This window comes from Diabrotica undecimpunctata, chromosome 8 (genome assembly GCF_040954645.1).
Source record: "Diabrotica undecimpunctata isolate CICGRU chromosome 8, icDiaUnde3, whole genome shotgun sequence".
NCBI classification, from domain to species: Eukaryota; Metazoa; Arthropoda; class Insecta; order Coleoptera; family Chrysomelidae; genus Diabrotica; species Diabrotica undecimpunctata.
Genome location: NC_092810.1, coordinates 123,783,714 through 123,808,778, shown reverse-complemented (window position 1 = coordinate 123,808,778; position 25,065 = coordinate 123,783,714). Strand labels below are relative to the sequence as shown.

The following is a 25,065-nucleotide window of genomic DNA, read 5'->3' as shown; positions in this document are numbered from 1 at the left end:
TGAATATACACCATAGGTTTGTCGAAGACTTCTAATACTGTAGATTTTTTGCTATATTGGCTTCAGAATCTTCGTCCAATCACCATCTTAATATTAACTTTATCTTAATATTATTATCTTAACATTATTTTAAATAGTATTCACCTCAATGAGATGTCAACCGAGCTCTCCTCCACGCCAAGGTAGAATCCTGGTCCCTAAACCACCAAGGATCAGATTTTTCTTAAAAATGTTCCAAACTTAAATTTCGCCAAACTGTACTAGTATTATTTCTCCGGCATCAATCTATAAATTATTTGCACACGGTCTTCTGGTAGTAAATTTGAAAAAATCTTACAAAATTTTTATTCCGGCCACAAAAACTTCTTCTAGTTCCATGACATCGATTTTCAGTTATGATGTTCTTCTTCTACCAGAACCATGTTTACCTTGGATATTTCCCTGAATGATCAGATGCAAAAGTTCATATTTTTCCTGGTGTCCCATAATGTGACCGAAGTATTCCAGCACAAAAACTTAATTTTTACAAAATTATAACATCGGAATGTCAATTTTGACGTCTAAAACTTCAAGATTTAGATTGAGATCATGCTTGGGATGGATGAAAATGAAGCGTTTTTACTTCTATACTGGCAAAAATTATAGAATTAGCTGAAGCAACCTCTATAACACCGGAAATATCGAAGTACATTATACAAAACGTAACTTACTCAATAATTAAATCTATGTTGAGAATATACAATAAGGTTGATTTGATCTGGAGAAATATGGCAATAAATAATGTAGATTTTCCGAGATTTCCGGGGGTATATTTCCCGGCCAGTACAAACTATGTAGTTATTCACATTTCGACGAGCTACCCCTGATTAAAAAAGAAGAGGCTTCTAGCTGCAATGAAAGCCGAGATAATGTAAATTTTTCCTACGTGTTTCAATTTAAAGTTCCGAACTCGAAAAAAAAACGGAGCTGAAACAGTTATCCCCTCCAATTTCCTATGTCGATCTTTCGAATGTACCTTCGTTTCGAAAAATTGAACGAATTTTGTAGCTATAAGTTTCAATATAAAGTTTAGATTTTCATTCAAAATTGTTGCAAATTTTACTTCTTAATGTTTATAAACAATGGAGATATGATTTTTTAAAAAATAATGTCTGACTTCGTTCGTATTGGTCATAGAAATTTTTTTTTAACGTGAGTTTTTTACCAGCTATCCAATGGTTGTACGTACAAATCTGTAGCTTGAAAAATATAGAAGTTATTACAATTGTTTATAAGTAAAACACATACCCCCTTTTCAAACGTTTATTTTGTAAATAATTTCGATGAAAACGCAATATTCTGCATTTAACTTCTGAGATAGTTTAAGTCTTAAAGAATCCTATGAAATTTGCTAAATGTGTCTAGCATCATTAATAAAGCAAGATCAATAGTTTAAATATTTAGCCTCAGGGAGAAATAAATTAATTAACTTTTAAACTATTTGACCGATCGGAAGGAAATTTCGCACAAATTTAAAAGACGGTAATTCCTCGATGTTCAAATGTATTAATAACATTTTATTTTATTAATAAAAAAATTAATAAAAGTTATAAATTAGTGCAAAAAAACTGTTTTTTTTTTGCAAATATCTCCGTAAATTATTTATCAATTTAAAAATCGGGAAAATAAAGATATTGATTATAAAGATATAAAAAATCAAATTGTGACTATAAATTATTGTTTAAAAAAAACGCAAGTTAAAAATACGAGTACTTTTTTATCTATTCGTCATCTAGTTACCCCCACCTATGTAGTAAAAGCTTCAGATATCTGCGAAAAATTGTGTCGTAAAATCGATGATTTTTGCATAACCAGACTGGGCTAATAATACTAGTTCAGTTAAAAGATAACGTGTTTTTTATTGTAAATAGATGACGTTTTAACAATTCGTTTAAAATTATGCCATATTTCAACACATTTCAGAAAAACTTTACAAATAATTTCACTTAGTTACATTAATTACTTTTTAGGAATTAAACCAAAGTACTTACTTAAGTAAAAATCATGATACTATAACTAACAAGATAAGTCAACGCGCATGTTCTTGCATCTCTCTCGCACACCTGTGACGTAAGCCCGAGACAACTTTAATGATGCCAAGTTAAATGCTCTATTTGTTGCTTTCCTGTGTGCTTCAAAACGTAGTGAATGAGATTTTTATTTATTCATTGATGTAGTAAAGACTTTGTATATTATATTGTTATATAAATTTTGTGGTAAAAACATTCAGTTTACTGTGTTATCACCTAATTTATTTATCGTACGCAACTTCCTCTCGACTACCTGTAGCTACTTTATAAAGAAGACTAATTATTGGGTTGCTATAATGTATTGTGCAGTGGTGGGTTGTTTAAACAATTATAATAAAAAAAGTAAATCTTTTTCGAAGTGTCGTTTTTTTGTGTTTCCTAGAGACAAACAAATGCGTAAAGTATGGGTCTTCAAGTGTTTTCAGCGAGACAAATTGAATGTAGAAACCGCGAGAATATGATCAAAACATTTTACAGAAGCTGACTATTGTTTAAAAAAAAACTATAGTGGAATATTACTACTAATAGTATAATTAATTATGAAATTGTCACTGAAGAGATCTTTTCCTCGCTAAACCTTCCTAGTGGTGATACAGAAATTAACCCTGAAGATTTAATTGACAGTCATCAAGATTTTATTAATTCGAATATAAAAGACCTGGAATGGGATGAATTGGAAAATTTAGCCGGTTTCATTGCATTTAAGTTACAAAAAAAAGAAATACTTGGATACATTCCGGACGCTAACGATAAATCGTTTATTTGGGTAAACCACGTTTCTGAGGGTAGTTTACTCAAACCAACACTGGAATTTGTAACTAAATGTAGTGAACTGGAACATATTTTTCGTAGTTATGATGGCAACAAATTGACAATAACTAAAAATTATTTAAAAAAACCTAATAGAAGCTGCAAAATATGTAAATGTTAGCGAAGATGTAAAATTACTTTTTTTATATGTCAAATATATTTTAAAATACTAATTCTAAATAAAAATATTAAAGATAATTACAATATCCGCAAGAGAAAAATCACGAAAATTGTAAAATAAATGTCTAAATGATATTCATAAAGTCTGAAGTATGACCTGCTTTTCCTTATGTTTCAAATTCTTTACATTTTACCGGCCTTTTTTATTTAATTTATGTTTTGTAGCAATATCTATTTTGTTTGTAATACACACAATCAAATCGAAGATTCATATATTTCTTTAATTAATTTTACAAATTACTTATTAATTTTGAAACCACGTTTTGACAGAAAGTAACTAGTTATGACTTCTTAGTGCACGATATGGCATCGAGGTATACTTACCGTTAACAGTTTAAGTTTCGAAGTTGTCCATTAGAGTAATGGAACAACTTTGCCATATGATGCATCGTTAAAATAAGATCCACACAAGTCCCCTGGCTTTGTTTCGTTATGACGTCATGCGCAAAGTCGATTAAAATTAGAACGGCAAGTGAGCATACCTTGTTTGTTATAGTATCATGAGTAAAAATAATAGTTTATTTAAAACTTCGAACTTTAATCCAAAACCTTAATTAATTCAGATAATAGCAAACGCCACATTATTAAAGCAAGAAATTATTATTTTGCAGATATTACGTACATTTCCTCAGATGTCAACAACCTTGAATAGTAAATAAAGAGTTTGATTAGGCTAAATACTCTAAGTATATGAAACTATATGGATATGAAGTAAATAAAACTTTAAGTATATGGAAAACAATGCAATTTTTTTGGAAACGGTTAACTTTAGAAAAAAATATTATAGGACTTTTTTGTTCTAATTGTGCATTATATCCATACTTTAAAGGAACGCAATATTTTCGAGGATACCCTGTATATATATTATTGGATAGTGATAGAGTTATTTATTCTTTTGTGACTAGGTGAGCAATGGGTTTTGTAGTTATCGATTGGCCTTTAAGCAAAACTCTTTAAGGTTCGTTTGAGGTTTCGAGTTTATTTAACTCATCAAAAACGTACTGAGAATAATATCTACATTGTAAAATACAGTTGTTATTATCATACAGTCTTACCCTTTTGAGCATGTTATTCTAAAACTATCAGCATAACCTAACGCATTTATATTATATAATTTTCTTTTTTCCCCTCATAAGTTTATAATTTTTTTTTATAAACAATATTGTCCATGTCTCTTCTATTTTTATTAGCAAAGCTTTGGCATAGAAGCTAGATCTGTTCTGTTTACTCTCTCTTAGTATTTATTAAACACGCAACTGAGTTTTTTGTACTAATGAAGAAGGCAAAAACCAAATACAAAAAACAGCACTTGATTTCATTTGAACTTGGAATAACCTCTCCAATCTTTTGTGTACTTGGCTTTTATATACGTGGTGTTTTTTCATGGATAATATATTACTATATGAGTATATCATACTTAAATTCTCAATGTGCGCTCTTTTGTTCAAGGTGTTGTGTGTAGTTTTAATTAAACAGTCTTTTTTGTGATTTCTTTCACTTTTGGAGTGTGACCCATCGTGACTGAATATTCACTTAATACACAAGCTTGTACTTTGTTCAGATTAATGTCACTTTTGTGCGATGTTAATATTTCCGACACATTCCTGGATTTTTCTCCAATATATACTTTGTTGCAATTATTACACGGTAGAGACGTAGAGAGTCCCTCACTTTTGGAACTTTAATTTTTTATTTAATTTAATATTTAAGGGTGTTTTTAGTTTGGTGTGTAATTTTGATACCGTTTTTATATTTCTGGCTCCAACTTTGATATTCAGCACTTTTCTAAATGTATTTAAAAGTCTATTTGTCAAGCCTGGAATATATGGTATAGAGTGGTACACCGTTCGTTGGTTGTTTGTTAATATCTCTGTTTGATCTATTGTTTTGACTTTTGAGACACCAAAAATAAGTGTTTAGAAAATTCGCTGGGAATGAATTCTCCAACATAATCGTTTTTAATTTTGTGAGACCAGATGTTCTATAGTCAGGATATGACAAGGTTATAACTTTACTTTTCATATTTAATATTCTTCTTCTTGTGTCACTCCTATCGGAGATTGGAAATCATCAAGGCTATCCTGACCTTGTTTACAGCTGACCTAAAGAGTTCATTAGTGGTACAGCCAAACCACTCTCTCAAATTACGCAGCCATGACATTCTTCTACGGCCTGGATTCCGTTTTCCTTCTATTTTTCCTTGCATTATATTTTGAAGTAATGCGTATTTATGTCCTCTCATCACGTGACCCAAATATTCGAGTTTTCTTCGTTTGATCGTTGACAAAATGTCTGGGTCTTTTCCTATCCTTCGCATTACTTCATAATTTGTAACTCTTTCAACCCAACTTATCTTCAGCCTTCGACGGTAGCACCACATCTCGAAACTTTCAATATTTTTTATATTGTTCTGCTTGAGAGTCCGGTCTTCTACACCGTATAATAGCGTGTTAAATACGTAGCCCCTTAACATTCTTAATCGGAGAGGGATGCTTATATCTCTGTCGCAGAAGAATTTCCTCATCTTTATGAAAGTGGCCTTGGAAATTTCGATACGTCTTTTTATTTCATTGTTTTGGTCTCCAGTTTCGTTTATTGAAGTACCCAAGTAGGTATTTGTAACTTGATACTTTTTCATTGGAATGCCGTTTATACTAATATGTGTTGGTTGTGTCATGTTCTTACTGAAGACCATATACTTAGTTTTTTTGATATTGATGCTTATGCCATAATTGTTGCAGGCAATATTTATATTAGTAAGTAATCGTTGTAATTCTTCTACTGTTCTTGCAACTAGTACAGTGTCGTCTGCGTATCAAATATTATTTACAACCTCTCCATTGATTACGATTCCTTCGTTTGCTTGCAAACGGGTTTCCTGGCAGATGCTTTCACTATAAACATTAAATAGCAGCGGTGACAAAATGCATCCCTGTCGTACTCCTCTACGTATTTCTATTGCTTGTGATATCTCATTTTCTATTTTGATGTTAGCTTTCTGATTCCAATATATATTGAGAATTATTCGCAGATCTTTATTATCTATGTGTCCTTTCTTTCAAGAATGTCTTATAGCTTATCATGGCGTACTCTGTCAAACGCTTTTTCAAAATCGATAAAACATGCATGTACTTCCTGATTAACGTCTAGGCATCTTTGTGTAAGAACATTCAAACCGAAGAGAGCTTCTCGAGTACCTAGTCCCTTTAATATTAAGTTGCTCTAAATCATAGATGAATGTGTTGAAAAGTAATTAATAAACATGTTACTACACATGAGCTTTCGGTACCATTCTGTTTTGAGAACGTTGTTTATATCATGGCGCACCATCATGTCCAGAAATAGTACGCAGTTGTTATTTTCTAATTCTACTGTAAATTGCAAGTCTTGTCAGTTACTGTTACTGTTAAAAATGTGTAGTATGTCTTGAACTCCCAAAAGACAAGTTGACCCTGCACTCCAAACATAAATTCGTTGTTAGTTTACTCTGGTAATTTTAGAATAGCATCTCACAAGGATAAAACTGTATATTAATAACAACTTTATTTTATAATGTACATCATTACTAAGTTTACTATTATATTATCTACATTATACGATTCATATGTCACTAGATATTGTACAACGAAATTTGTTATGATCAACGCTGATGTAGAATAGTGTCACCATATCTTTTTAGGGCGATGGACTGAGATAGCTGGATCCCGGACATTTACCATAATCCGACAAGATTGAACCGCTAGGCTGATTATAACGATGATAAAAAATTGTACGTATATTAATATATAAACAGTTGGTATATTATTATCTTCAAAAACACTTTACCTAACAACACAATTTGAAATTGTGTATGACCCTTAACCTTGGATTAAGAAACTATTTGTCTATTTGTTCATTTTTATCAATTTGATATTATGAAATTTCTTATTACAATATTATAACACATATAATATAAAGACCTTGTAAAGTGGAAAAGTAAAGCCATTATAAAAGTGGGGAGCATGGATGTTCCTACCTGTTTTATAAGTACAGATTCATATAAATTAATATATTGTTTAACTTATTTGTACAGTAATTTGTTTTTATTTATATTACTTCTTCTTCTTCTTGTAGTTCCTTCTCCTATCGGAGGTTGGCCATCATCACAGCTATACGTACCTTATTAGCCGCTGCTCTGAAAAGATCTACTGAGCTGCAACTATACCACTCTCTTAGATTTCTTAGCCAGGAAATTCTTCGTCTTCCTATGGATCTTTTACCCTTGATTTTACCTTGCATTATGAGTCTTAATATCTCATATTTCGCACCTCTGGTAATGTTGGCTAAGTATTCTAGCTTTCTTGTTTTGATGTGGTTTATGACCTCGCAATCCTTTTGTAGCCTTCTTAACACTTCTGCATTTGTAACTCGTTGGGTCCATGGTATTTTAAAACTCCTTCTATAGCACCACATCTCAAATGATTCCAACTTCTTAATATTATCGACTTTTAGTGTCCAGGTTTCCGTTCCATACAACAAAGTCGAGAACACGTAGCATCTTAAGGGTCTTATCTTCAGCTCCAGAGGAAGGTCTCGATTAACAAACAACAAAGGTTTTTATTTTTATAAATGCTTGTCTTGCAATTTCAATACGTGTCCTTATTTCTCTACCTTGGTCATTGTTTTCATTTACCCAGCTTCCCAGATATTTGTAATTATTCACTCTTTCTACTTGTTTTCCCTCGATATCTAGCCTTCCTACTGTATGTTGCTTAGAAATAATTATGTTGTTCAAGATTTTTCCGTTTATTAATATACCCTGCTGTTCCTCTAATATTGCTTCCTTAAAAATAGCTTCGCTGTACAGATTGAATAACAATGGGGACAGCACGCAACCCTGTCTAACACCTCTTTTGATTGCTATAGTTTCTGTATCGATATTTTCGATTCTAACCTTTGATTTTTGATTCCAGTCTTCTTCAAGTGCCATCTCCGCGACGGAGGTCGGCAATCATCATAGCTATTCGGGCTTTTGAGACGGCTGCTCTGAAAAGTTCATTTGATGTACATCCGTACCACTCTCTCAGGTTGCGCAGCCATGACATACTACGCCTCCCTATGCGTCTCTTTCCTTGGATCTTTTCCTGCATAATCAGTTGGAGCAAGGTGTATTTCTCTCCACGTGTAATATGTCCGACATATTCCAATTTTCTTGTTTTAATTGTATTTAAAATTTCTATTTCGGTTTTGTTTTGCGCTTAAGGAATGCGGCCACCCATTCTACTCATTCTTATCAGAGGGCTAAGTGACTCGCTTTTATTGTTCGGGAAACGTGCCTAACTGTTATCACACAAATGTTGTCATCTATTGACGACTTTTCATTTCCAGTTTGAGTTGTGTCTCAGTGTGTCAACAGTCAACATTGTTTTTGAAAAAGCGTAAAGTGGTCTCGGTGGAGGAAAAGTTATCGATAACTCAAGCAATAGAGAAAGGTGAAAAGCAATCGGATGTCGTTCGCCATACGGGACTCTCAGTCAACTGTGGCTACGATATGGAAGGACAGAAAAAAGTGGCTTGAAGCAGAGTTGGAGGGTTGTAGCAGGAAGAAGTTGCGGAAACCTCAGCACGAAGATTTAGATCGCACTATGCTTCAGTGTTTCCCTCAACAGCGTATGAACCATATTCCACTTTCTGGACCTGTGGTCAGGACAAAAGCTGAGTTTTTTGCAACTGAGCTTGTAATTGAGAATTTTAAGGCATCTGAAGGTTGGCTGAGCAAGTGGAAGCTGCGGCACAAGATCGGGCAACTACGGGCAAATCAGCGGAGAGGCTCGCGATGTTAACAAAAACGTAACGAATGATAGGCTAGAAAACGTGTGGCCTGGACTGAAGGCACGATATGCGTCAGACGACATTTTCAATGCTGATGGGACTGGATTGATTTTTAAAATGACACCAAACAGAACTTTAAAATTTAAATCGGAAAAGTGCGTTGGTGGAAAAGCTCTCTAAGGAACGCATTTCAGTTTTAGTGGCCGCTAACATGACAGGTTCGGTGAAGCGAAAGTGATAGGTTAGTGATAGGGAAATCGAAATACCCACGTTGCTTTAAAAACATAAAAATCTACCGGTGACCTATAAAGCAAACAAGAGTGCGTGGATAACTTCGGAAGTTTTTGAAGAATCGATAAGAAAGTGGGATATCAAGCTTAAAGGGAAAAATTTCTTCTGCTTGTAGACAATTGTCCTGCTCATCCTGTACTGTGCGACCTTCAAAACATTGAACTTTGTTTTCTGCCAGCAAACACAACGAGTGTCCTTCAGCCCATGGACCAAAGTGTCATCAAGAGTTTGAAAAGCCATTACAGAAAAAAGACTTTGATGGAATTGGTTGAGAACAATGGCGATCTTAACCTAAACATTCTTGACGCCATCCAAATGATTAGTAAATCCTGGGACGAGGTGACGAGCAATACAATAAAACATTCCTTCAAACACGCAGGATGGCTGGAAGATCAAGGATTGACTGATGATGAAGATGACCTGCCATTCGATGTTTGGGCCAGACTGTTTTAACTTACTATCATCTATGGACCGGAAGAGCTAACAGATTTTTAAGAAGTTGATGAAAATGAAGCTACAACATCTGGACTTTCTGACGAGGACATCCTACAAGCAGCTCGTGTAGAAGAAGAAGAAAACAGTGACCCAGAAGTGGAAGCAGAGCCAGAACCAGCGCCGACTCCTCAGCAGGCATTAAATGCGGAAAAAGTACTGCATCAATTCTTCATCCACCAGGAAGACGATATGAGTGCTGTGGAAGATTCTATGCGTCTTCAGGACAAGGTCAGGTCAGTTCTGTGGAAAGGTAAACGGAAACAGACCAAGGTGATAGACTTTTTTGGTAATGTAGTCTAAATATATTTTACAGTAGCATATTATTTTGTTATTGTACAGTACACATATTTTAATTGTACAGTCATTTTTTTTTATACTGTATTGCTTATATTATTCTTTAATAAATCTATGTGGTGTACAATATAGTGTTAATTCATTTATATTCGTTTTGATAAATTTTTTAAATTAAAATAGGTTATTTAGTACAGTAATATTAATATTACAGTACCGAATTTTGTCTCTGTATAACGATCTCTCCTTATAACGATGAAAATTCCCGGTCCCTTGCATCTCGTTATAGAGAGAGAGAGAGAGGACTGTATATTTAAAATGATAGTGCTGTACTAATTTTATATCTTAATATTCTGACTTTTGCCACATTTATAACACTCTATGCATCAACCAACCACGACATTTGAATTTTTATTCTGTTGAAATTATCACAAACGCAATATTACTTTATTACTATAAAAACAAAGCTATTTGGATTGCATAAGAAGTTTATGCTTTTACAATCTCTTGTGAGATTAGTACAATTAATTGGTAAAAATAAAATATTAATATAATATTTTATCTCTAAATCCATTGAGAACACAAAAACAAAGCATATATCTTCAGAAGTTTTATTTAAAACTTTGCCTGGAGACACATATTCACATTTAAATGTAAAAAATTGTAAATAACAAGAAGAAAACAAAGTAATAGAAATAGATTTATTAACATTATCCTTAGTTTAATACTACATCAGATATATTATTATCCATAAAGCTGAAAGGCAAGAAATAAAACGTATGCATATTAAATCACCTGCACCCACAGAATAGGCAAACGAAGAATGAAAAGTTACAAAGAAAATATGCAATTTTTTCAAAATATCACATAAAAAGCAATAAAAGCAAATGTGAAATGATAGGAAAAGAAGCATGAACTCATTATTTTAACCAATGTCAAATAAGTGTTTTAATATGTCATTTTTGCTTGGATTCTTTGCGTAAATTAGTATTATCATTGTGTTTATTTTGACGTGACAACGTCTTAAATTAGGTTGTGGCTCGGAGTCACTCATGAAAAAGTGTAACGCCCGCTCACGTCTGTTACGATGAGTCAGCGAACGAGAGAGAGGCCCGCCGGACCGGCGAATGCCTTGCGTCTCTCTCCCACTCAAACATGATCGGTCCGCTGGTGCGATGCTATTTCTCCTATCATCGTCCTATCCTCAACAAAATCACTCAAATAGAAATTAGTTAAGTTTAAGTTTACATGTACAATGTTTTAGTAAACAAAATATATTTCTATAGTTAAAATTTGTGCAATTCTTATTTTCATTCAATTCCTTGTTCCTATTGTGCAATTTAATAATATTCATATCAATAAATATTCTACCGAGAAAAAGACGTTGTCACGTAAAATCTTCGCCCGTAAAACCGACTTTACAGGCAACCGATTTTTTTCTTTCAATTTCTTTAACTTTCTGCATATATTAGAGTCAAAGTTTACCACTTTCTTAACACCGCTTGCAGTTTTAGGCGATAGTGCTTCTTCAAGACCTTTTTTATAAGGCGATCCACTAATTAAAGCAGCTGTACCAGAATTCTTTCGTTTAATTTCTGATGGACCAGGTAAAACAGGCAAAGGTTTTAAGTCAGTTGGTTTTACAAAATTGCTTATTTCATCAATACTGGTAGTTATTCCGCCAGGTTGAACAGAAACGTCCTGTAGAATGATAATGTGCTTGGGCTTCTCAATAGTATTTGGAGATTTATTTTCGTTGTTACTCTTATCATCAACAAGAGAAGTTTCTAACCTTTCATGGATTGCAAAATCTTGGCCTCGAAACAAATCTTTATCAAATGGCATAATGCCACATTTTCGAAAACCATGCACCGAGATTTTGAAGTTGCAGCTATTGAACTCCATTGACTCAGGTTTTAGCATTAAAAACAACAATACTGTAGTGGCGAAGCTTAATCATCTGTTGTATATGGATGATTTGAAACTATGTAATTGCTTCCACTCGAAATCACATGTCGTGTATTAAATATAGTCAAGGAAAATATTTAGCCCGGAGGATTCGATATGCAAAATGGCCAAAACATCGAGGCTATAGGCGAAAATGACATGTATAAATATCTAGGAGTAAAGCAAGCGCGGAAAATTGACCATAAACAAATGAAAATCGAATTAACATCAGAGTTGTGTGCCTCACAAAGGCACAAAAACACCATCCTCGAAGTGCAGTAGAGAGAACATAACCGCGGTATTTAGGAGGACGAGGACTTATTGCTCTAAGCGAGCAATTAGAAAAACAGATTACTAATTTAAGAACTTATTTTCAGGTACAGACGAATCTATCTTACTAAAAAGACTATCTTACTTAGTAAGAAACTATCTTACTAAGAACGAAAAAATGCGCATCTGGATGGGTAAACCTCTGCACAGGTGACATCTGAATGAAGTCAGTCAAAACTATATCGACAATATAGCGTCGAACTAATGGTTGACATCAGGAAAGATGTTCCCTGAAACAGAAGGTTCATTACTTGCCATTCAGGATCAGGTTATACCAAACAAAAATTACCTGAAATATATCATCAAAGAACCTCAGGTCCAAAACGACAAATGCCGATATGGATGTCAAGTCCAAGAAACTATCCAACATCTTACCGGGGCTGCCAGGCAGTTGCTGCAACTGAATATAAGAAACGGCATAACTCAGTAGGGAACATCCTTCATCAAGAGATAGCTTTTAAACTGGGACTTCTACAAACAAACCATCTCCCATATTATCAATACGTTCCTGAGAGTATGCTTGAGAATGACAACTACAAGCTACACTGGGATCGCACTGTGCTCACAGACCAAACTGTAGCACATAGTAGACCAGATCTCGTACTAGTTAATAAACTAACAAGACAAACAAATACAACGAAAAGATCGCCAAGTACAGAGATCTGGAAATACAAATAAGGAGGCAATGGAGAATGGAAAGTACCCAGACGATACTTATTATTCTTTCTACCACTGGAGTCATTCCGAAGAACCTCCTAGAAAACATAAAAAAAGCTGGGTCTAAATGAACATCTATATAAGATCATGCAGAAAGCTGTGCTACTTTCGACGTCCAGATTCGTTCGAAAATTTTTGGGAGATACACCGACGTACCAAATCACCTAGGACTCGATAACATGGAAAGAGTCCCACCAGAGCTCAATCCTTTTGATACTGTAGGTATCTGGAATGAGTGAATTTTCCCCTTAGAGGGAGTGTGAGCCGTATGGCTAAATCTGGATAATAGTAATAGAACAGCTCAAAAATCAAACTCCACAGAAATTTTTTTATCAAATTGTTCCCAGTGTTATTTATAATATCATTACTGTATAACATGTTTATGTGATTTTTAAAAATATATTTTTATTACGCTTTAGAAACATTAACAGACTTACAGACTTACCACTTGCTAAGTGATATACTCCCATTATTATAATGCCCACTAGAGCCAAAATCTTAGCATAAGTAAATACACCCTGGATTCTCATGGCCCATCTAATACTCAAACAGTTGACGGCAGTTAACAGACCTGAAAGAGAACAGAACACAATCAAAAGTTAAAAATCATTATTTATCTGAAGTTACTATAAGGACTATTGTTCCCTCTTATTCATCTTTAACGATGTTCAGAGATGAGTTTGAAGTTTATTATAAGGGTCATTAATTGCCTATTCAACATAAATCCCGATTTTCCGGAAACTGCTTCGAATCATAGATTAAACTAGTTAGTCTGATTAAACTTGTCACAAGCAGAGAATTGAATAAATTTACGAAATGAACTGGATACGGCTCTCTTGAATAGTTACAACTTAACAATGTAATGAGAAGTTTATTAACATAATTTCTTATATCAGAATATGACGAATATGATTATGTACCTCCTGCATGATTACATTTATTATTATTTTGTATAGATTTATACAAGTTGAAATTCTAAAGATACGCAGAAATTTTTTCTACAATATTGTTGTTATGAGAAGAATGCAGACAGTCACACTCTAAGAGAAATGAATAAAACTGTTTCGAAGGCAATCTGGAGAGATTTAAGGAAATTTAAAACCGATAATATTGTTACGATAAATATGACTCATATTTAACCTGTAAACATGTTATTATTCTAATAAGAATTTTCTAGTAGTTTCCCCTACGATAAAACCGGTCTTCTTTCCATGCCGTTTAAGTAAGTTCAGTGGTCAGCACAGGTCAACATCCGCCCGCTTCGAAGGGACTCCAGAACAACGGTTAATAAATATATATACAGGAATTTTCATTGTACTAGTTAGTCTGAATAATAATATCGAGTCGAGTTTTTAAATGTAACGCGCGTATTGTCGGGAATATAAATTGTAATAAATGTTGTAAATAAATTATATAATTATAGTGTAAAATAAATTAGTGTAATATTGTATAAATAAAGACTTTAATAAACTAAGTATTAGAACATTTTTATAATAAATAAAGTTAATAAATTAGACTAATAAACTAAGTTCAATATTAAATGTACTATACAGGAAAGTAACAGCTTAAAAGTTCTACGTAGAAAGCTAACGAATGGGAAATACGAAATTCATAAATTAAGAAATAAGCTAAATTAAATAATATCACGTAGAGACGAGTTAATATGGGTCGTCAAAGAGTTCGACGAGGAATTATATGAAAGTAGACGAGAAGATCAAACAGGAATACAAACAGCCGTTTCAAAGAAGGTCATGAATCATGGTTCCGAACTAATGCCAGAAATAAAGGTAGATGAGATTCAACAAGCGTTAAGAAAAATGAAAAATAACAAAGCCCCAGGAGGGGATGGAATTGTAATAGAAGCTATCGTAAATTGATGAGATATATTAAATTAATTACAGAAACTGTTTAATCTATGTTTGCAACAAAGAGAGGTGCCCAAAGAATGGAACGATGCTATAACCATCCTTTGACATAAAAAATGAGGTAAAACGGGCCTAGAGAATTATAAACCTATTAGCCTGTTGAACCACATATACAAGCTCTTCACTAGGTTAATGACATCAAGATTGAAGAAAAAATTAGATTTCTACCAACCAAAAGAGCAGGCAGGATTCCGATCAACTTATCGTACCAATGATCACCTCCATATAGTAAAGACGCTCATTGAAAAATCTATAGAATACAATAAACCTCTTGACCTCATTTTCATAGATTTTCATAAAGCGTTCGACACGATCGAAATAGACAGCCTTATAGAAGCAATGAATGACAATCACCATAGGTATAGTGAACTTATTTACAATATTTACAAAAATGCCACTATGACTGTTAAGATACACGAAAAAACCCGACCAATAAAAATAAAACGTGGGATAAGGCAAGGAGATACATTTTCACCGAAATTATTCATAACGGCATTAGAGTATGCCTTTAAGATCGTCAATTGGGACCACAGAGAAAAACTCCTCCGTTTCGCAGATGGCGTTGTCCTTATCAGAGATAATTTAGGAGAAGCCACAGATATAAATAAATTGGACTTTGCATGTTCGAAGGTGGGCCTCAGAATGAATTTGTCCAAAACTAAGTTCATGACAAATATGGTCCCCAATAACCATTTAACTATTCAAAACAAAGTGGTAGAACTGGTGGAGAAATATATATATATATATATATATATATATATATATATATATATATATATATATATATATATATATGTATATATTTGAGTCACGAAATAAGAATCAGCAGGGATAAACAAACATGCGAAAACTGCGAGACACGCTTAGGGCCAACATACCAATTAGCCTCAAAAGAAAAGTATTTGACCAATGCGTATTACCGTTCATGACCTATGGGGCGGAAATTATGACTCTAACCAAGACTACGGCTTCGAAATTAAGAGTGGCACAGAGACGAATGGGACGGTCATTGCGGGACCGAATAAGAAACGAAGATCTGCGAAGAAGAACGAGTATTGCTGATCTTGTAGAACGCATAGCGGAACTAAAATGGAATTGGGCAGGCCATGTAGCGAGAATGCATGACTTACGATGGACGAGCAAAATTACATATTGGATGCCAAGAGGAGACAAACGTAGTAGAGGGCAAACTACACGTTGGGCTGACGACATCAGGCGTATCACGAAAAATTGGCATTAAAGAGCACAAAATGGCAAAGAATGGAGGAGTTTAAGGGAGGCATATGTCCAGCAGTGGACGTGATAAATGAAAGCTGGATGATAATGATGATTGTTATTATGGGTGTTTCGTAGCCAAAATGTGACTCCAATAGTTGTTTCGGGAGCTGATTTGGGAAATTGTTGGTTGTGGGTGATTATTTTCAAGTTTTTGAGTAAATTTTCGTTTCTTGAGTATTGTTAACTATCTACTAGTTAGCTATTAACAGAAATATTACATTGATTGGGTTCTAAGACGTCGATATATTTGTTTAGAAATTTTGTGTTACAAAAATTTAGCAAATTAGTATAAAGAAAAGGTTATTTGTTGGTATATATTGGTTGTGGGTGATTATTTCCAAGTATTTGAGTAAATTTTCGTTTCTTGAGTATTGTTAACTATCTACTAGTTAGCTATTAACATAAATATTACATTGATTGGGTTCTAAGACGTCGATATATTTGTTTAGAAATTTTGTGCTACAAAAATTTAGCTAATTAGTATAAAGAAAAGGTTATTTTTTAAAGACTTTCTGATTAGGAAATATTCTAGGAAGCTAGAAGCTTTAAGGAAAACCTTCCGAGTTATGATCTTACAGCTTACTGTATCCTGTTAGCGTCACTAGCCTCTCCTAAACAATTCCGACTCTCACCTCCACGTGGTGAATCCCGGTAATCTCAGTAACTCTGTGGAAGATTCTGGTAACCAACTTAAGTGGGGTCAGTGCAAATGAGTGTAAGAGAAATGGTCCTATGATTAGAGGGTTGGGCAACATGTTAACGACCTCTTCCCTTGAAGAAAACTATTGTTATGAGAGCACAAAGAGGAACAGCAGGATTGTTTAATTCACGAAGAACTAGCAAACGACAAAGAGATAATGATTTACGGATCTACATATGGAACATACAAAAACGGTGACAATAACAGGATAAAATGAAAGCCTATGTAATAGCGATTCAACAGATGAGAAATTATCGAGAGAAGGGACTGAAGTATATTCGAGGTCTGGCTATTAAATAACGAGACTGCTTATGAAAAAGAGTTTTATTTTAAACATTATTCTACAATCGAATGCTCTCCTTCAATATATTCCCCTTTCCTCGCCACACACCGTTCCATTCCTTTTTTTCATTGGTCAAAGCAATGCTGGAAGTCTTCTTTTGTTAGACCTTTCAGGAGCTCCGCCGTTTTTCGCTTCACCTCTTCCATCGACTCGAACAGGATTCCTTTTAAGGCAGACTTGATCTTCGGAAACAGAAAAAAGTCACAGGGTCCTAAATCAGGCGAGTACGGCGGATTTTCGAGCACTGGAATGCCTCTAGCGGCTAAATACCGCTTCAGAGACAGCGCGTTATGGGCAGGTGCGTTGTCATGGTGCAAGATCCACGGCTTGTTTTTCCACAACGCCGGCCGTTTCTTACAAACTCGCTCTCTCAGCATTGCCAAAACTTTCAAATAGTAAATTTGGCTTACAGTTTGACCCTCTGGAACCCATTCAGCCATCACGATGCCGTTAATGTCGAAAAAAAAAACGATTAGCATGGCTTTAAATTTTGATTTTGACATCCTTGCTTTTTTCATTCTTTTTCATTCATTTTCTTCTCTTCGATGCAGGAGTTTTCCAGTGCATGGATTGTCGCTTAGTTTCAACATAGTATTTGAATATCCAGGTTTCATCGCAAGTGATGATGTTTTCCATTAATTCAGGCTCTTCATGTAACCTCTCAAGAAAATCTGAGCAGATCTGTTGACGGACGAGCTTTTGGTCAGGGGTCAATCTTTTTGGGACCAACATCGCACAGACTTTCTTCATGTTCAATTCGTCATGTAAAATTTTTTCTGACAGTTTCTTTATCGGCCTTTACAGTCTCAGCAATCAACCGAATGCTCATTTGACGATCTCCGCGCACAATTTCATTTATTTTGGTCACTGTTTGCGGAGCTGAAACAGAGACAGGTCGACCTGGACGTTGGTCATCTTCGGCGATCTCTCGGCCTTCAGAAAACCTTTTATATCATTCGAAAACACGCGTACGAGATAGAGAATTCTCACTATAGGCCTCTTTCAACCAATTATAGCACTCAGTCGGAGTTTTTTTTTAATTTAACGAGAAATTTCACATTAATCCGTTGCTCATGTTTTTCGTCAGACATAGTTACCGGTACGAGAAAAAAACACGTTATTTTCTAACCTCTACAGAAAAAATACTAGTACAGCGACAAAAACGTGTTTTCGTACTGAAAGAGTAGGAGTAGATACTTCCAGCTATCCAATGTTGCATTCGTTTCCCACTCTTCCCCTCTAGGAAGCCTTCTGCGCGCAGTCTCGTTATTTAATAGCCAGACCTCGTACTATGGCAGAAATATCCTCCGACACGAGTTTAATACTGGTTCTCTAGTCAGTAAAAAAGTAAAGCAATTAAAAAAAAAAGAAAAGAGGTTAGTCTTTGTATGTGGGTATATTTTATTTTATAAAAACCCTTAAAAGGGCAACATTACAAGCACGAACGTTTTCGGAACAACTGTTCCATCATCAGGTTTAAAATGCCTAAAATAAGTATAAACCATTTAATTACAGCAAACGTGGTTTAAAATTTTGACTAAGGTTAAAAACAATAAAATGGTTATACTTACAGGTTAACATGCCTGAGCCACCAAAATATTTGGGTAAAAACCCTTTAAAATGAAAAATGTTACCAAAGATTGTACATGATGTTTATAATATTATGTGATGTTTAATATTTTAATTAGATTTTACTTCAGGTAACATACACCCATGCTTAAGTGAGTTCCAGTGTCCGGAGAGTAAACCTCTTCAAACGGACTACGGTTGGCAACTGATTGATGAAATACTCATGAGCGGTGTCAAAAACAAAATGTCAGTGAACCATGAAACAGTGTTGGTTAAACATTATATTACTACAGCCAAAAGATTAAAAAACTTTGATGATGTTAAAATGATAACAGTAATCCAGGTGTTGGGATTTAAAAATTTTTCTATAATTATTTAATATTGGATGTAAAAGATGTAAATTACTGGTGTTGTTGAAGGTCATGTTTAAGAGGATGACGTATGCATTAGGCAGCTTATGTTACTCTTTATCGTATGGAGTGTGGTCTAAAAGGTGTAATTTGAGAAGAATTAGCTGAAATATATGGAAATGTCCTTTTATGTTGCTAACATCTAGGACAAGGAAAAATAAATAATATATATTTGTAGCTAATGTAAGACTTTTTTAGTAGATGAAATTGTTTAATACTGCTAGTATCGTAAAAAAATTTTTTTGTAATATAAGTGAGTCCAATAGATTGAGAAAAAATGATTGAAAATCTTCCGGCTGAAGGAATTAAAGTTATAATATATGTGATTAAATTTAAAAATTTTTTTTTTGGGAAGACTGAGATCCTCAGAGACCTGGCAGGAATAAAAGTAAATGGAATGACTAAAGAATAAAGGAGAGTGGGTTAAAGGGAAATGAATGAGTTAATCAACAAAATTAGAGATGATAGAGGTCCTTCATGCTTAAAGCATCTAGCACCCTGAACAAAATATATTTTGGTTATATTAAAATCCGATACATAAAAGCCTGAAATTTAATTTGTGAGTATGGTGTACTAAGTTGTTGACTAAGAGAGGGGGGAGCAATGGTTGATTAAAGGTTTAGGTAAAGTGGGAGAAAGTGAATTCTGATGAATTGCTGGATTGTGTTTAAATGTTTACTGAGTTTAGAACTAATGGGTGGATGGAAGATATATGAAAAGACAGAGAACTAGCAAAAGAAAAAAGAATGGACAGGAATATGGTGAAAACGTGAAGATTGTAAAATAATGAAATAGTGAGGTATAAAAGATATGATGTTAACAATAGGGGGCTGAAAAATTCTTTTGGAGGGAGTGTTGTGACAGTAGTGTAGAGAGAATGATTGTTTTAAAAAACAACAATTGTTGAGAAGGATTAAGGTGTTGACATTTATAGAGGAAGGACAGATGAAGAAGATGGGGTAAATTTGGGAAGTGTGGGTTATGAGAAGAGTTGTCGGTGTAAGGGTTGAAAGTCACGGTTGAAAGATACATGGCGATTAACGCAGTTGGGGCTTCTTTGCTTTTCCTTGACTATTTCCAAGTCTTCATATAGATCTAATTTTAGAAAATTTTTTTGGGGTATATTATGTAACAAAGAAAACATTTACAACACAACTCAGTAAACATTTAAACACAATCCAGCAATTCATCAGAATTCACTTTCTCCCACTTTACCTAAACCTTTAATCAACCATTGCTCCCCCCTCTCTTAGTCAACAACTTAGTACACCATACTCACAAATTAAATTTCAGGCTTTTATGTATCGGATTTTAATATAACCAAAATATATTTTGTTCAGGGTGCTAGATGCTTTAAGCATGAAGGACCTCTATCATCTCTAATTTTGTTGATTAACTCATTCATTTCCCTTTAACCCACTCTCCTTTATTCTTTAGTCATTCCATTTACTTTTATTCCTGCCAGGTCTCTGAGGATCTCAGTCTTCCCAAAAAAAATTTTTAAATTTAATCACATATATTATAACTTTAATTCCTTCAGCCGGAAGATTTTCAATCATTTTTTCTCAATCTATTGGACTCACTTATATTACAAAAAATTTTTTTTACGATACTAGCAGTATTAAACAATTTCATCTACTAAAAAAGTCTTACATTAGCTACAAATATATATTATTTATTTTTCCTTGTCCTAGATGTTAGCAACATAAAAGGACATTTCCATATATTTCAGCTAATTCTTCTCAAATTACACCTTTTAGACCACACTCCATACGATAAAGAGTAACATAAGCTGCCTAATGCATACGTCATCCTCTTAAACATGACCTTCAACAACACCAGTAATTTACATCTTTTACATCCAATATTAAATAATTATAGAACAATTTTTAAATCCCAACACCTGGATTACTGTTATCATTTTAACATCATCAAAGTTTTTTAATCTTTTGGCTGTAGTAATATAATGTTTAACCAACACTGTTTCATGGTTCACTGACATTTTGTTTTTGACACCGCTCATGAGTATTTCATCAATCAGTTGCCAACCGTAGTCCGTTTGAAGAGGTTTACTCTCCGGACACTGGAACTCACTTAAGCATGGGTGTATGTTACCTGAAGTAAAATCTAATTAAAATATTAAACATCACATAATATTATAAACATCATGTACAATCTTTGGTAACATTTTTCATTTTAAAGGGTTTTTACCCAAATATTTTGGTGGCTCAGGCATGTTAACCTGTAAGTATAACCATTTTATTGTTTTTAACCTTAGTCAAAATTTTAAACCACGTTTGCTGTAATTAAATGGTTTATACTTATTTTAGGCATTTTACACCTGATGATGGAACAGTTGTTCCGAAAACGTTCGTGCTTGTAATGTTGCCCTTTTAAGGGTTTTTATAAAATAAAATATACCCACATACAAAGACTAACCTCTTTTGTTATACGTGGTATACAGCCAGCTACAGGAATTATTTTCCTTGTGGATTTTTTTAAAGCAATTAGTCCTTAACTTTAAACCCATAAACAGCAGAACATGTTATTTACATCTTAAAGGAAAATTCTTTAAAAGGAAAGACAGTTAAGATTTAATTTCACGTATAGTGAGTCTGTGTATTCGCTTATACGTATTTCATCCTACCAGGATTCATCAGAGCGACTGGTACAGAAGCTCTAAAAGTAAAATCAAATCTTTTACGTCAAAAGAAGCAAAAATAAAATGGCTTCATTTGACTATAGAGACATCTCAGAATAAAATACCAAAGCAGAAATGCGAAGATTTCTTGGTTGACGAAACCAAAATTTAGATTTTTGCTTTAATCTGTGTCTTCTATAAATTTCAAGGCAAAACAGACAATGAAAAAAGATGTAAGAAAGACATGCGGAATTTCAAAGTTGCATTCCAACATATCTCCTCAAATAAGCAAAAATTCGTGGTGAACTGGTTTCTTGTACTCATAAAGGGCAAACCGAAATAAAATAAAATACAGTAGAGATTTATTTCAATGGTAGGAAGAAATACGCATAAGCGAATATACAGAGGCATTATACGTATAATAGTAATACAAAAAAAGCATCTTAAAAAAATACACACAGTTGTACAATATTAATTCGATAAATAATTAGTACTTACATAGACAAACAGCTGCTAATAATCTGATAGCATTTTCAGGTGGCTTGCACTCCGGGAAAAATGGTTTGGCAGCATATTCCGCAAATGTTATGGCAACAATAGCTTGTGTTGTTGGTCTTATGATAAGCAATGAAATCCATAACATAAGAAACGCTCCCAGGGGGCCAAATGCAACATATATGTAAGCGTAGTCTCCTCCTGATCTTGTTACAGAAGTTCCCAACTCTGGAAAAAAATATATTATATAGAGTAAAAGAAATTTACGATGAAATATAATTCTCGTTGCACGTTATGTTTTAAATTAAAGATAAATTTACTGTAAAATAAGTGGAACAAAATATTACCCAACTATGTCAATATAAAAATTCCCCAAACTACAACTTGTTTATCGCAAGCATTTTCAAAGAAGAACTTTCCAAAAAAAAAGGTTGCACTAAAAACACAGAAGCTTAAAGCAATTCTGACTAGGAAGAAGACTAACCAATCCTCCTGCAGAGGATTGGTTAGTCTTCTTCCAATAATATCAAAGGATTTAAAAAAAAATGTTACTGGATAAAATAGGGCCTCTTAAGAAATTTTAAAACATATTTCTTGTCTTTTTGGTGTACTTCTAAGTTCATAATTTGACTCGTTGGTCTGTCTGACATATTAAAAATTCTTAGTCGTACGTCTAAATGAAGGAAATATTACATATTCCCGGCGCCAGAGTGATAGATTAAATTGAGATATCCCGTGTTTTAGAATGCCATATACCCCAAGCTAAAAGATATGTATGTGTGCTAAAAAATATATTTATTTGGACATGTATAATTATTCTACAGTGTGTCCGTAAGTATGGAATAAATTCGATATTTCCTAAATGAAAAGCCTTTTTAAAAAAATCTAAAACACGTCGATTTTTAAATTTAATGTTCTACATTTTACAATAAAATTTCTTTATACAAGGTGATACACATTACAGTGATGACGTCATCGGCTCTTTTTTTTTTTAATGAAACGCCCTGTATTTTAGGGCATTTTTAGATCGATAAAAATGAGCTGATTCCAAAAAAGTATAATATTGGGGGTCTAAAGAATATAATTTGAAAGATATGCGCTTAGAAAATTAATTCTTATTGATTTATAATATTAATAAATTATAATAAATAACTTGAAAGTAATCAAGTAAGTAATACATGACTTAATCTTAAATGTTCGAATTGTAGCCCTTGTTGTATTTGACAGTAACCCAAACGTTGTACAAATTCTTGTAGAACCTTGTTTATGCTTTCTTGAGAAATATTGTTTATTTCTTTACGAATTCTTGTTTTTAAGTCTCCAATATTTGTAAGTTTCGTTTTATAAACAACATTCTTTAAATGACCCCACATAAAATCCCACATGATTGAGGTCTGGCGACCTCACTGGCCATTCAATATGTCCAATCCACCTGTTCGGGAAAATTTCGTTTAGGTATTATACCTTCGAACATCTAAAGCGTAATGCGGAGGCGCACCATCCTGTTGAAACCATAAACTTTTATCAAAACCTCCAAGATTAATTATACTGGGGAATAAATTAACTAAAGTAGGTACGAGATACCCACTTAAAAACTGAAGGTATGCTGGTCCGTTTAAATTACCTTCGAAATAGTAGGGTCCAATGATTTTATTTCTTACAATGCCAGCCCATACGTTTACCTTTTGCGGGTATTGCGTATGATGTTCCCGCATCCAGTTGGAGTTTTCTTTTGCCCAGTATCTAGAATTCTGCCGGTTGACCTCGTCATTTAATTTGAATGTAACCTCATCAGAAAAAATAATATTTTGAAGCAAGAGAGGGTTTCGGTGGCTGTTATCCATCATTATTTCGCAAAATCGTATTCTTTTATCTGGATCATCCTCGTTTAATTCCTGTACAACTGTGCATTTTACTTACTTTACTTACTTTTACGTACTTTATGTACCGTTGTTTTACAAACATCGAGATCACAACAAAACCTTACAAACAGAAGTGTGCGCATCTTCTTCAAAAGCAAGTAGAACATCTAATGTTGTAACATAATTTATAGGGGGACGACCTGATTTGCGTGCATTTTCAACCGTACCAGTTTATCGAAATTTCTTTTCAATCTTACTTACTGTTGACTGCGTGATGGGTATTGCTGGATATTTATCATTAAATAAATTACACACTTCCATCTAAGTTCGCGATTTGTCTCCATACCCAATCATCATGAGTATTTCAATTCTTTGCTTTAAACTCAAATTCGTTTCTACTTAAAATTAGTTCTAAGCAATAATACAGAACATTTACGAATTACTACAATTATTGTACCTACATCTGAATTATTGTTATTGAACGTTACTAAAAATAATTACAGTTTACCAAAAACTAGAAGTAGGCTACTTTTTTGCAATTGATAATAAATAATTTATTTTCTAAGCGCATATCTTTCAAATTATATCCATTCGACCTAAGTATTATACTTTTTTGAAATCAGCTCATTTTTATCGATCTAAAAATATCCTAAAGTACATTACATTTAAAAAAAGAGCCGATGACGTCATCACTGCAATGTGTATCACCTTGTATAATGAAATTTTATTGTAAAATGTAACATATAACGTATTGTAACATTAAATTTAAAAGTCGACGTGTTTTAGATTTTTTTTTAAAAGGCTTTTCATTTAGGAAATATCGAATTTATTCCATACTATACAAACACACTGTATAGAAAGAGTTATTAAAAAACTCTATTAATTATAACAGCTATTCTCA

General features: G+C 33.6%; 1 protein-coding gene across 1 annotated transcript in view; it reads right to left on the bottom strand.

Moving 5' to 3' along the window:
* The window catches only part of JhI-21 (Juvenile hormone Inducible-21), a 101,996-nt gene that overhangs the window by 33,293 nt on the left and 43,638 nt on the right, over positions 1 to 25,065 (bottom strand). The window contains exons 2-3 of the mRNA XM_072540885.1: positions 22,306 to 22,530; positions 13,387 to 13,512 (exon numbers count right to left, since the gene is read on the bottom strand). Coding sequence (XP_072396986.1) covers positions 13,387 to 13,512; positions 22,306 to 22,530 — 351 coding nt within the window. The remainder of the gene's footprint in view (positions 1 to 13,386; positions 13,513 to 22,305; positions 22,531 to 25,065) is intronic.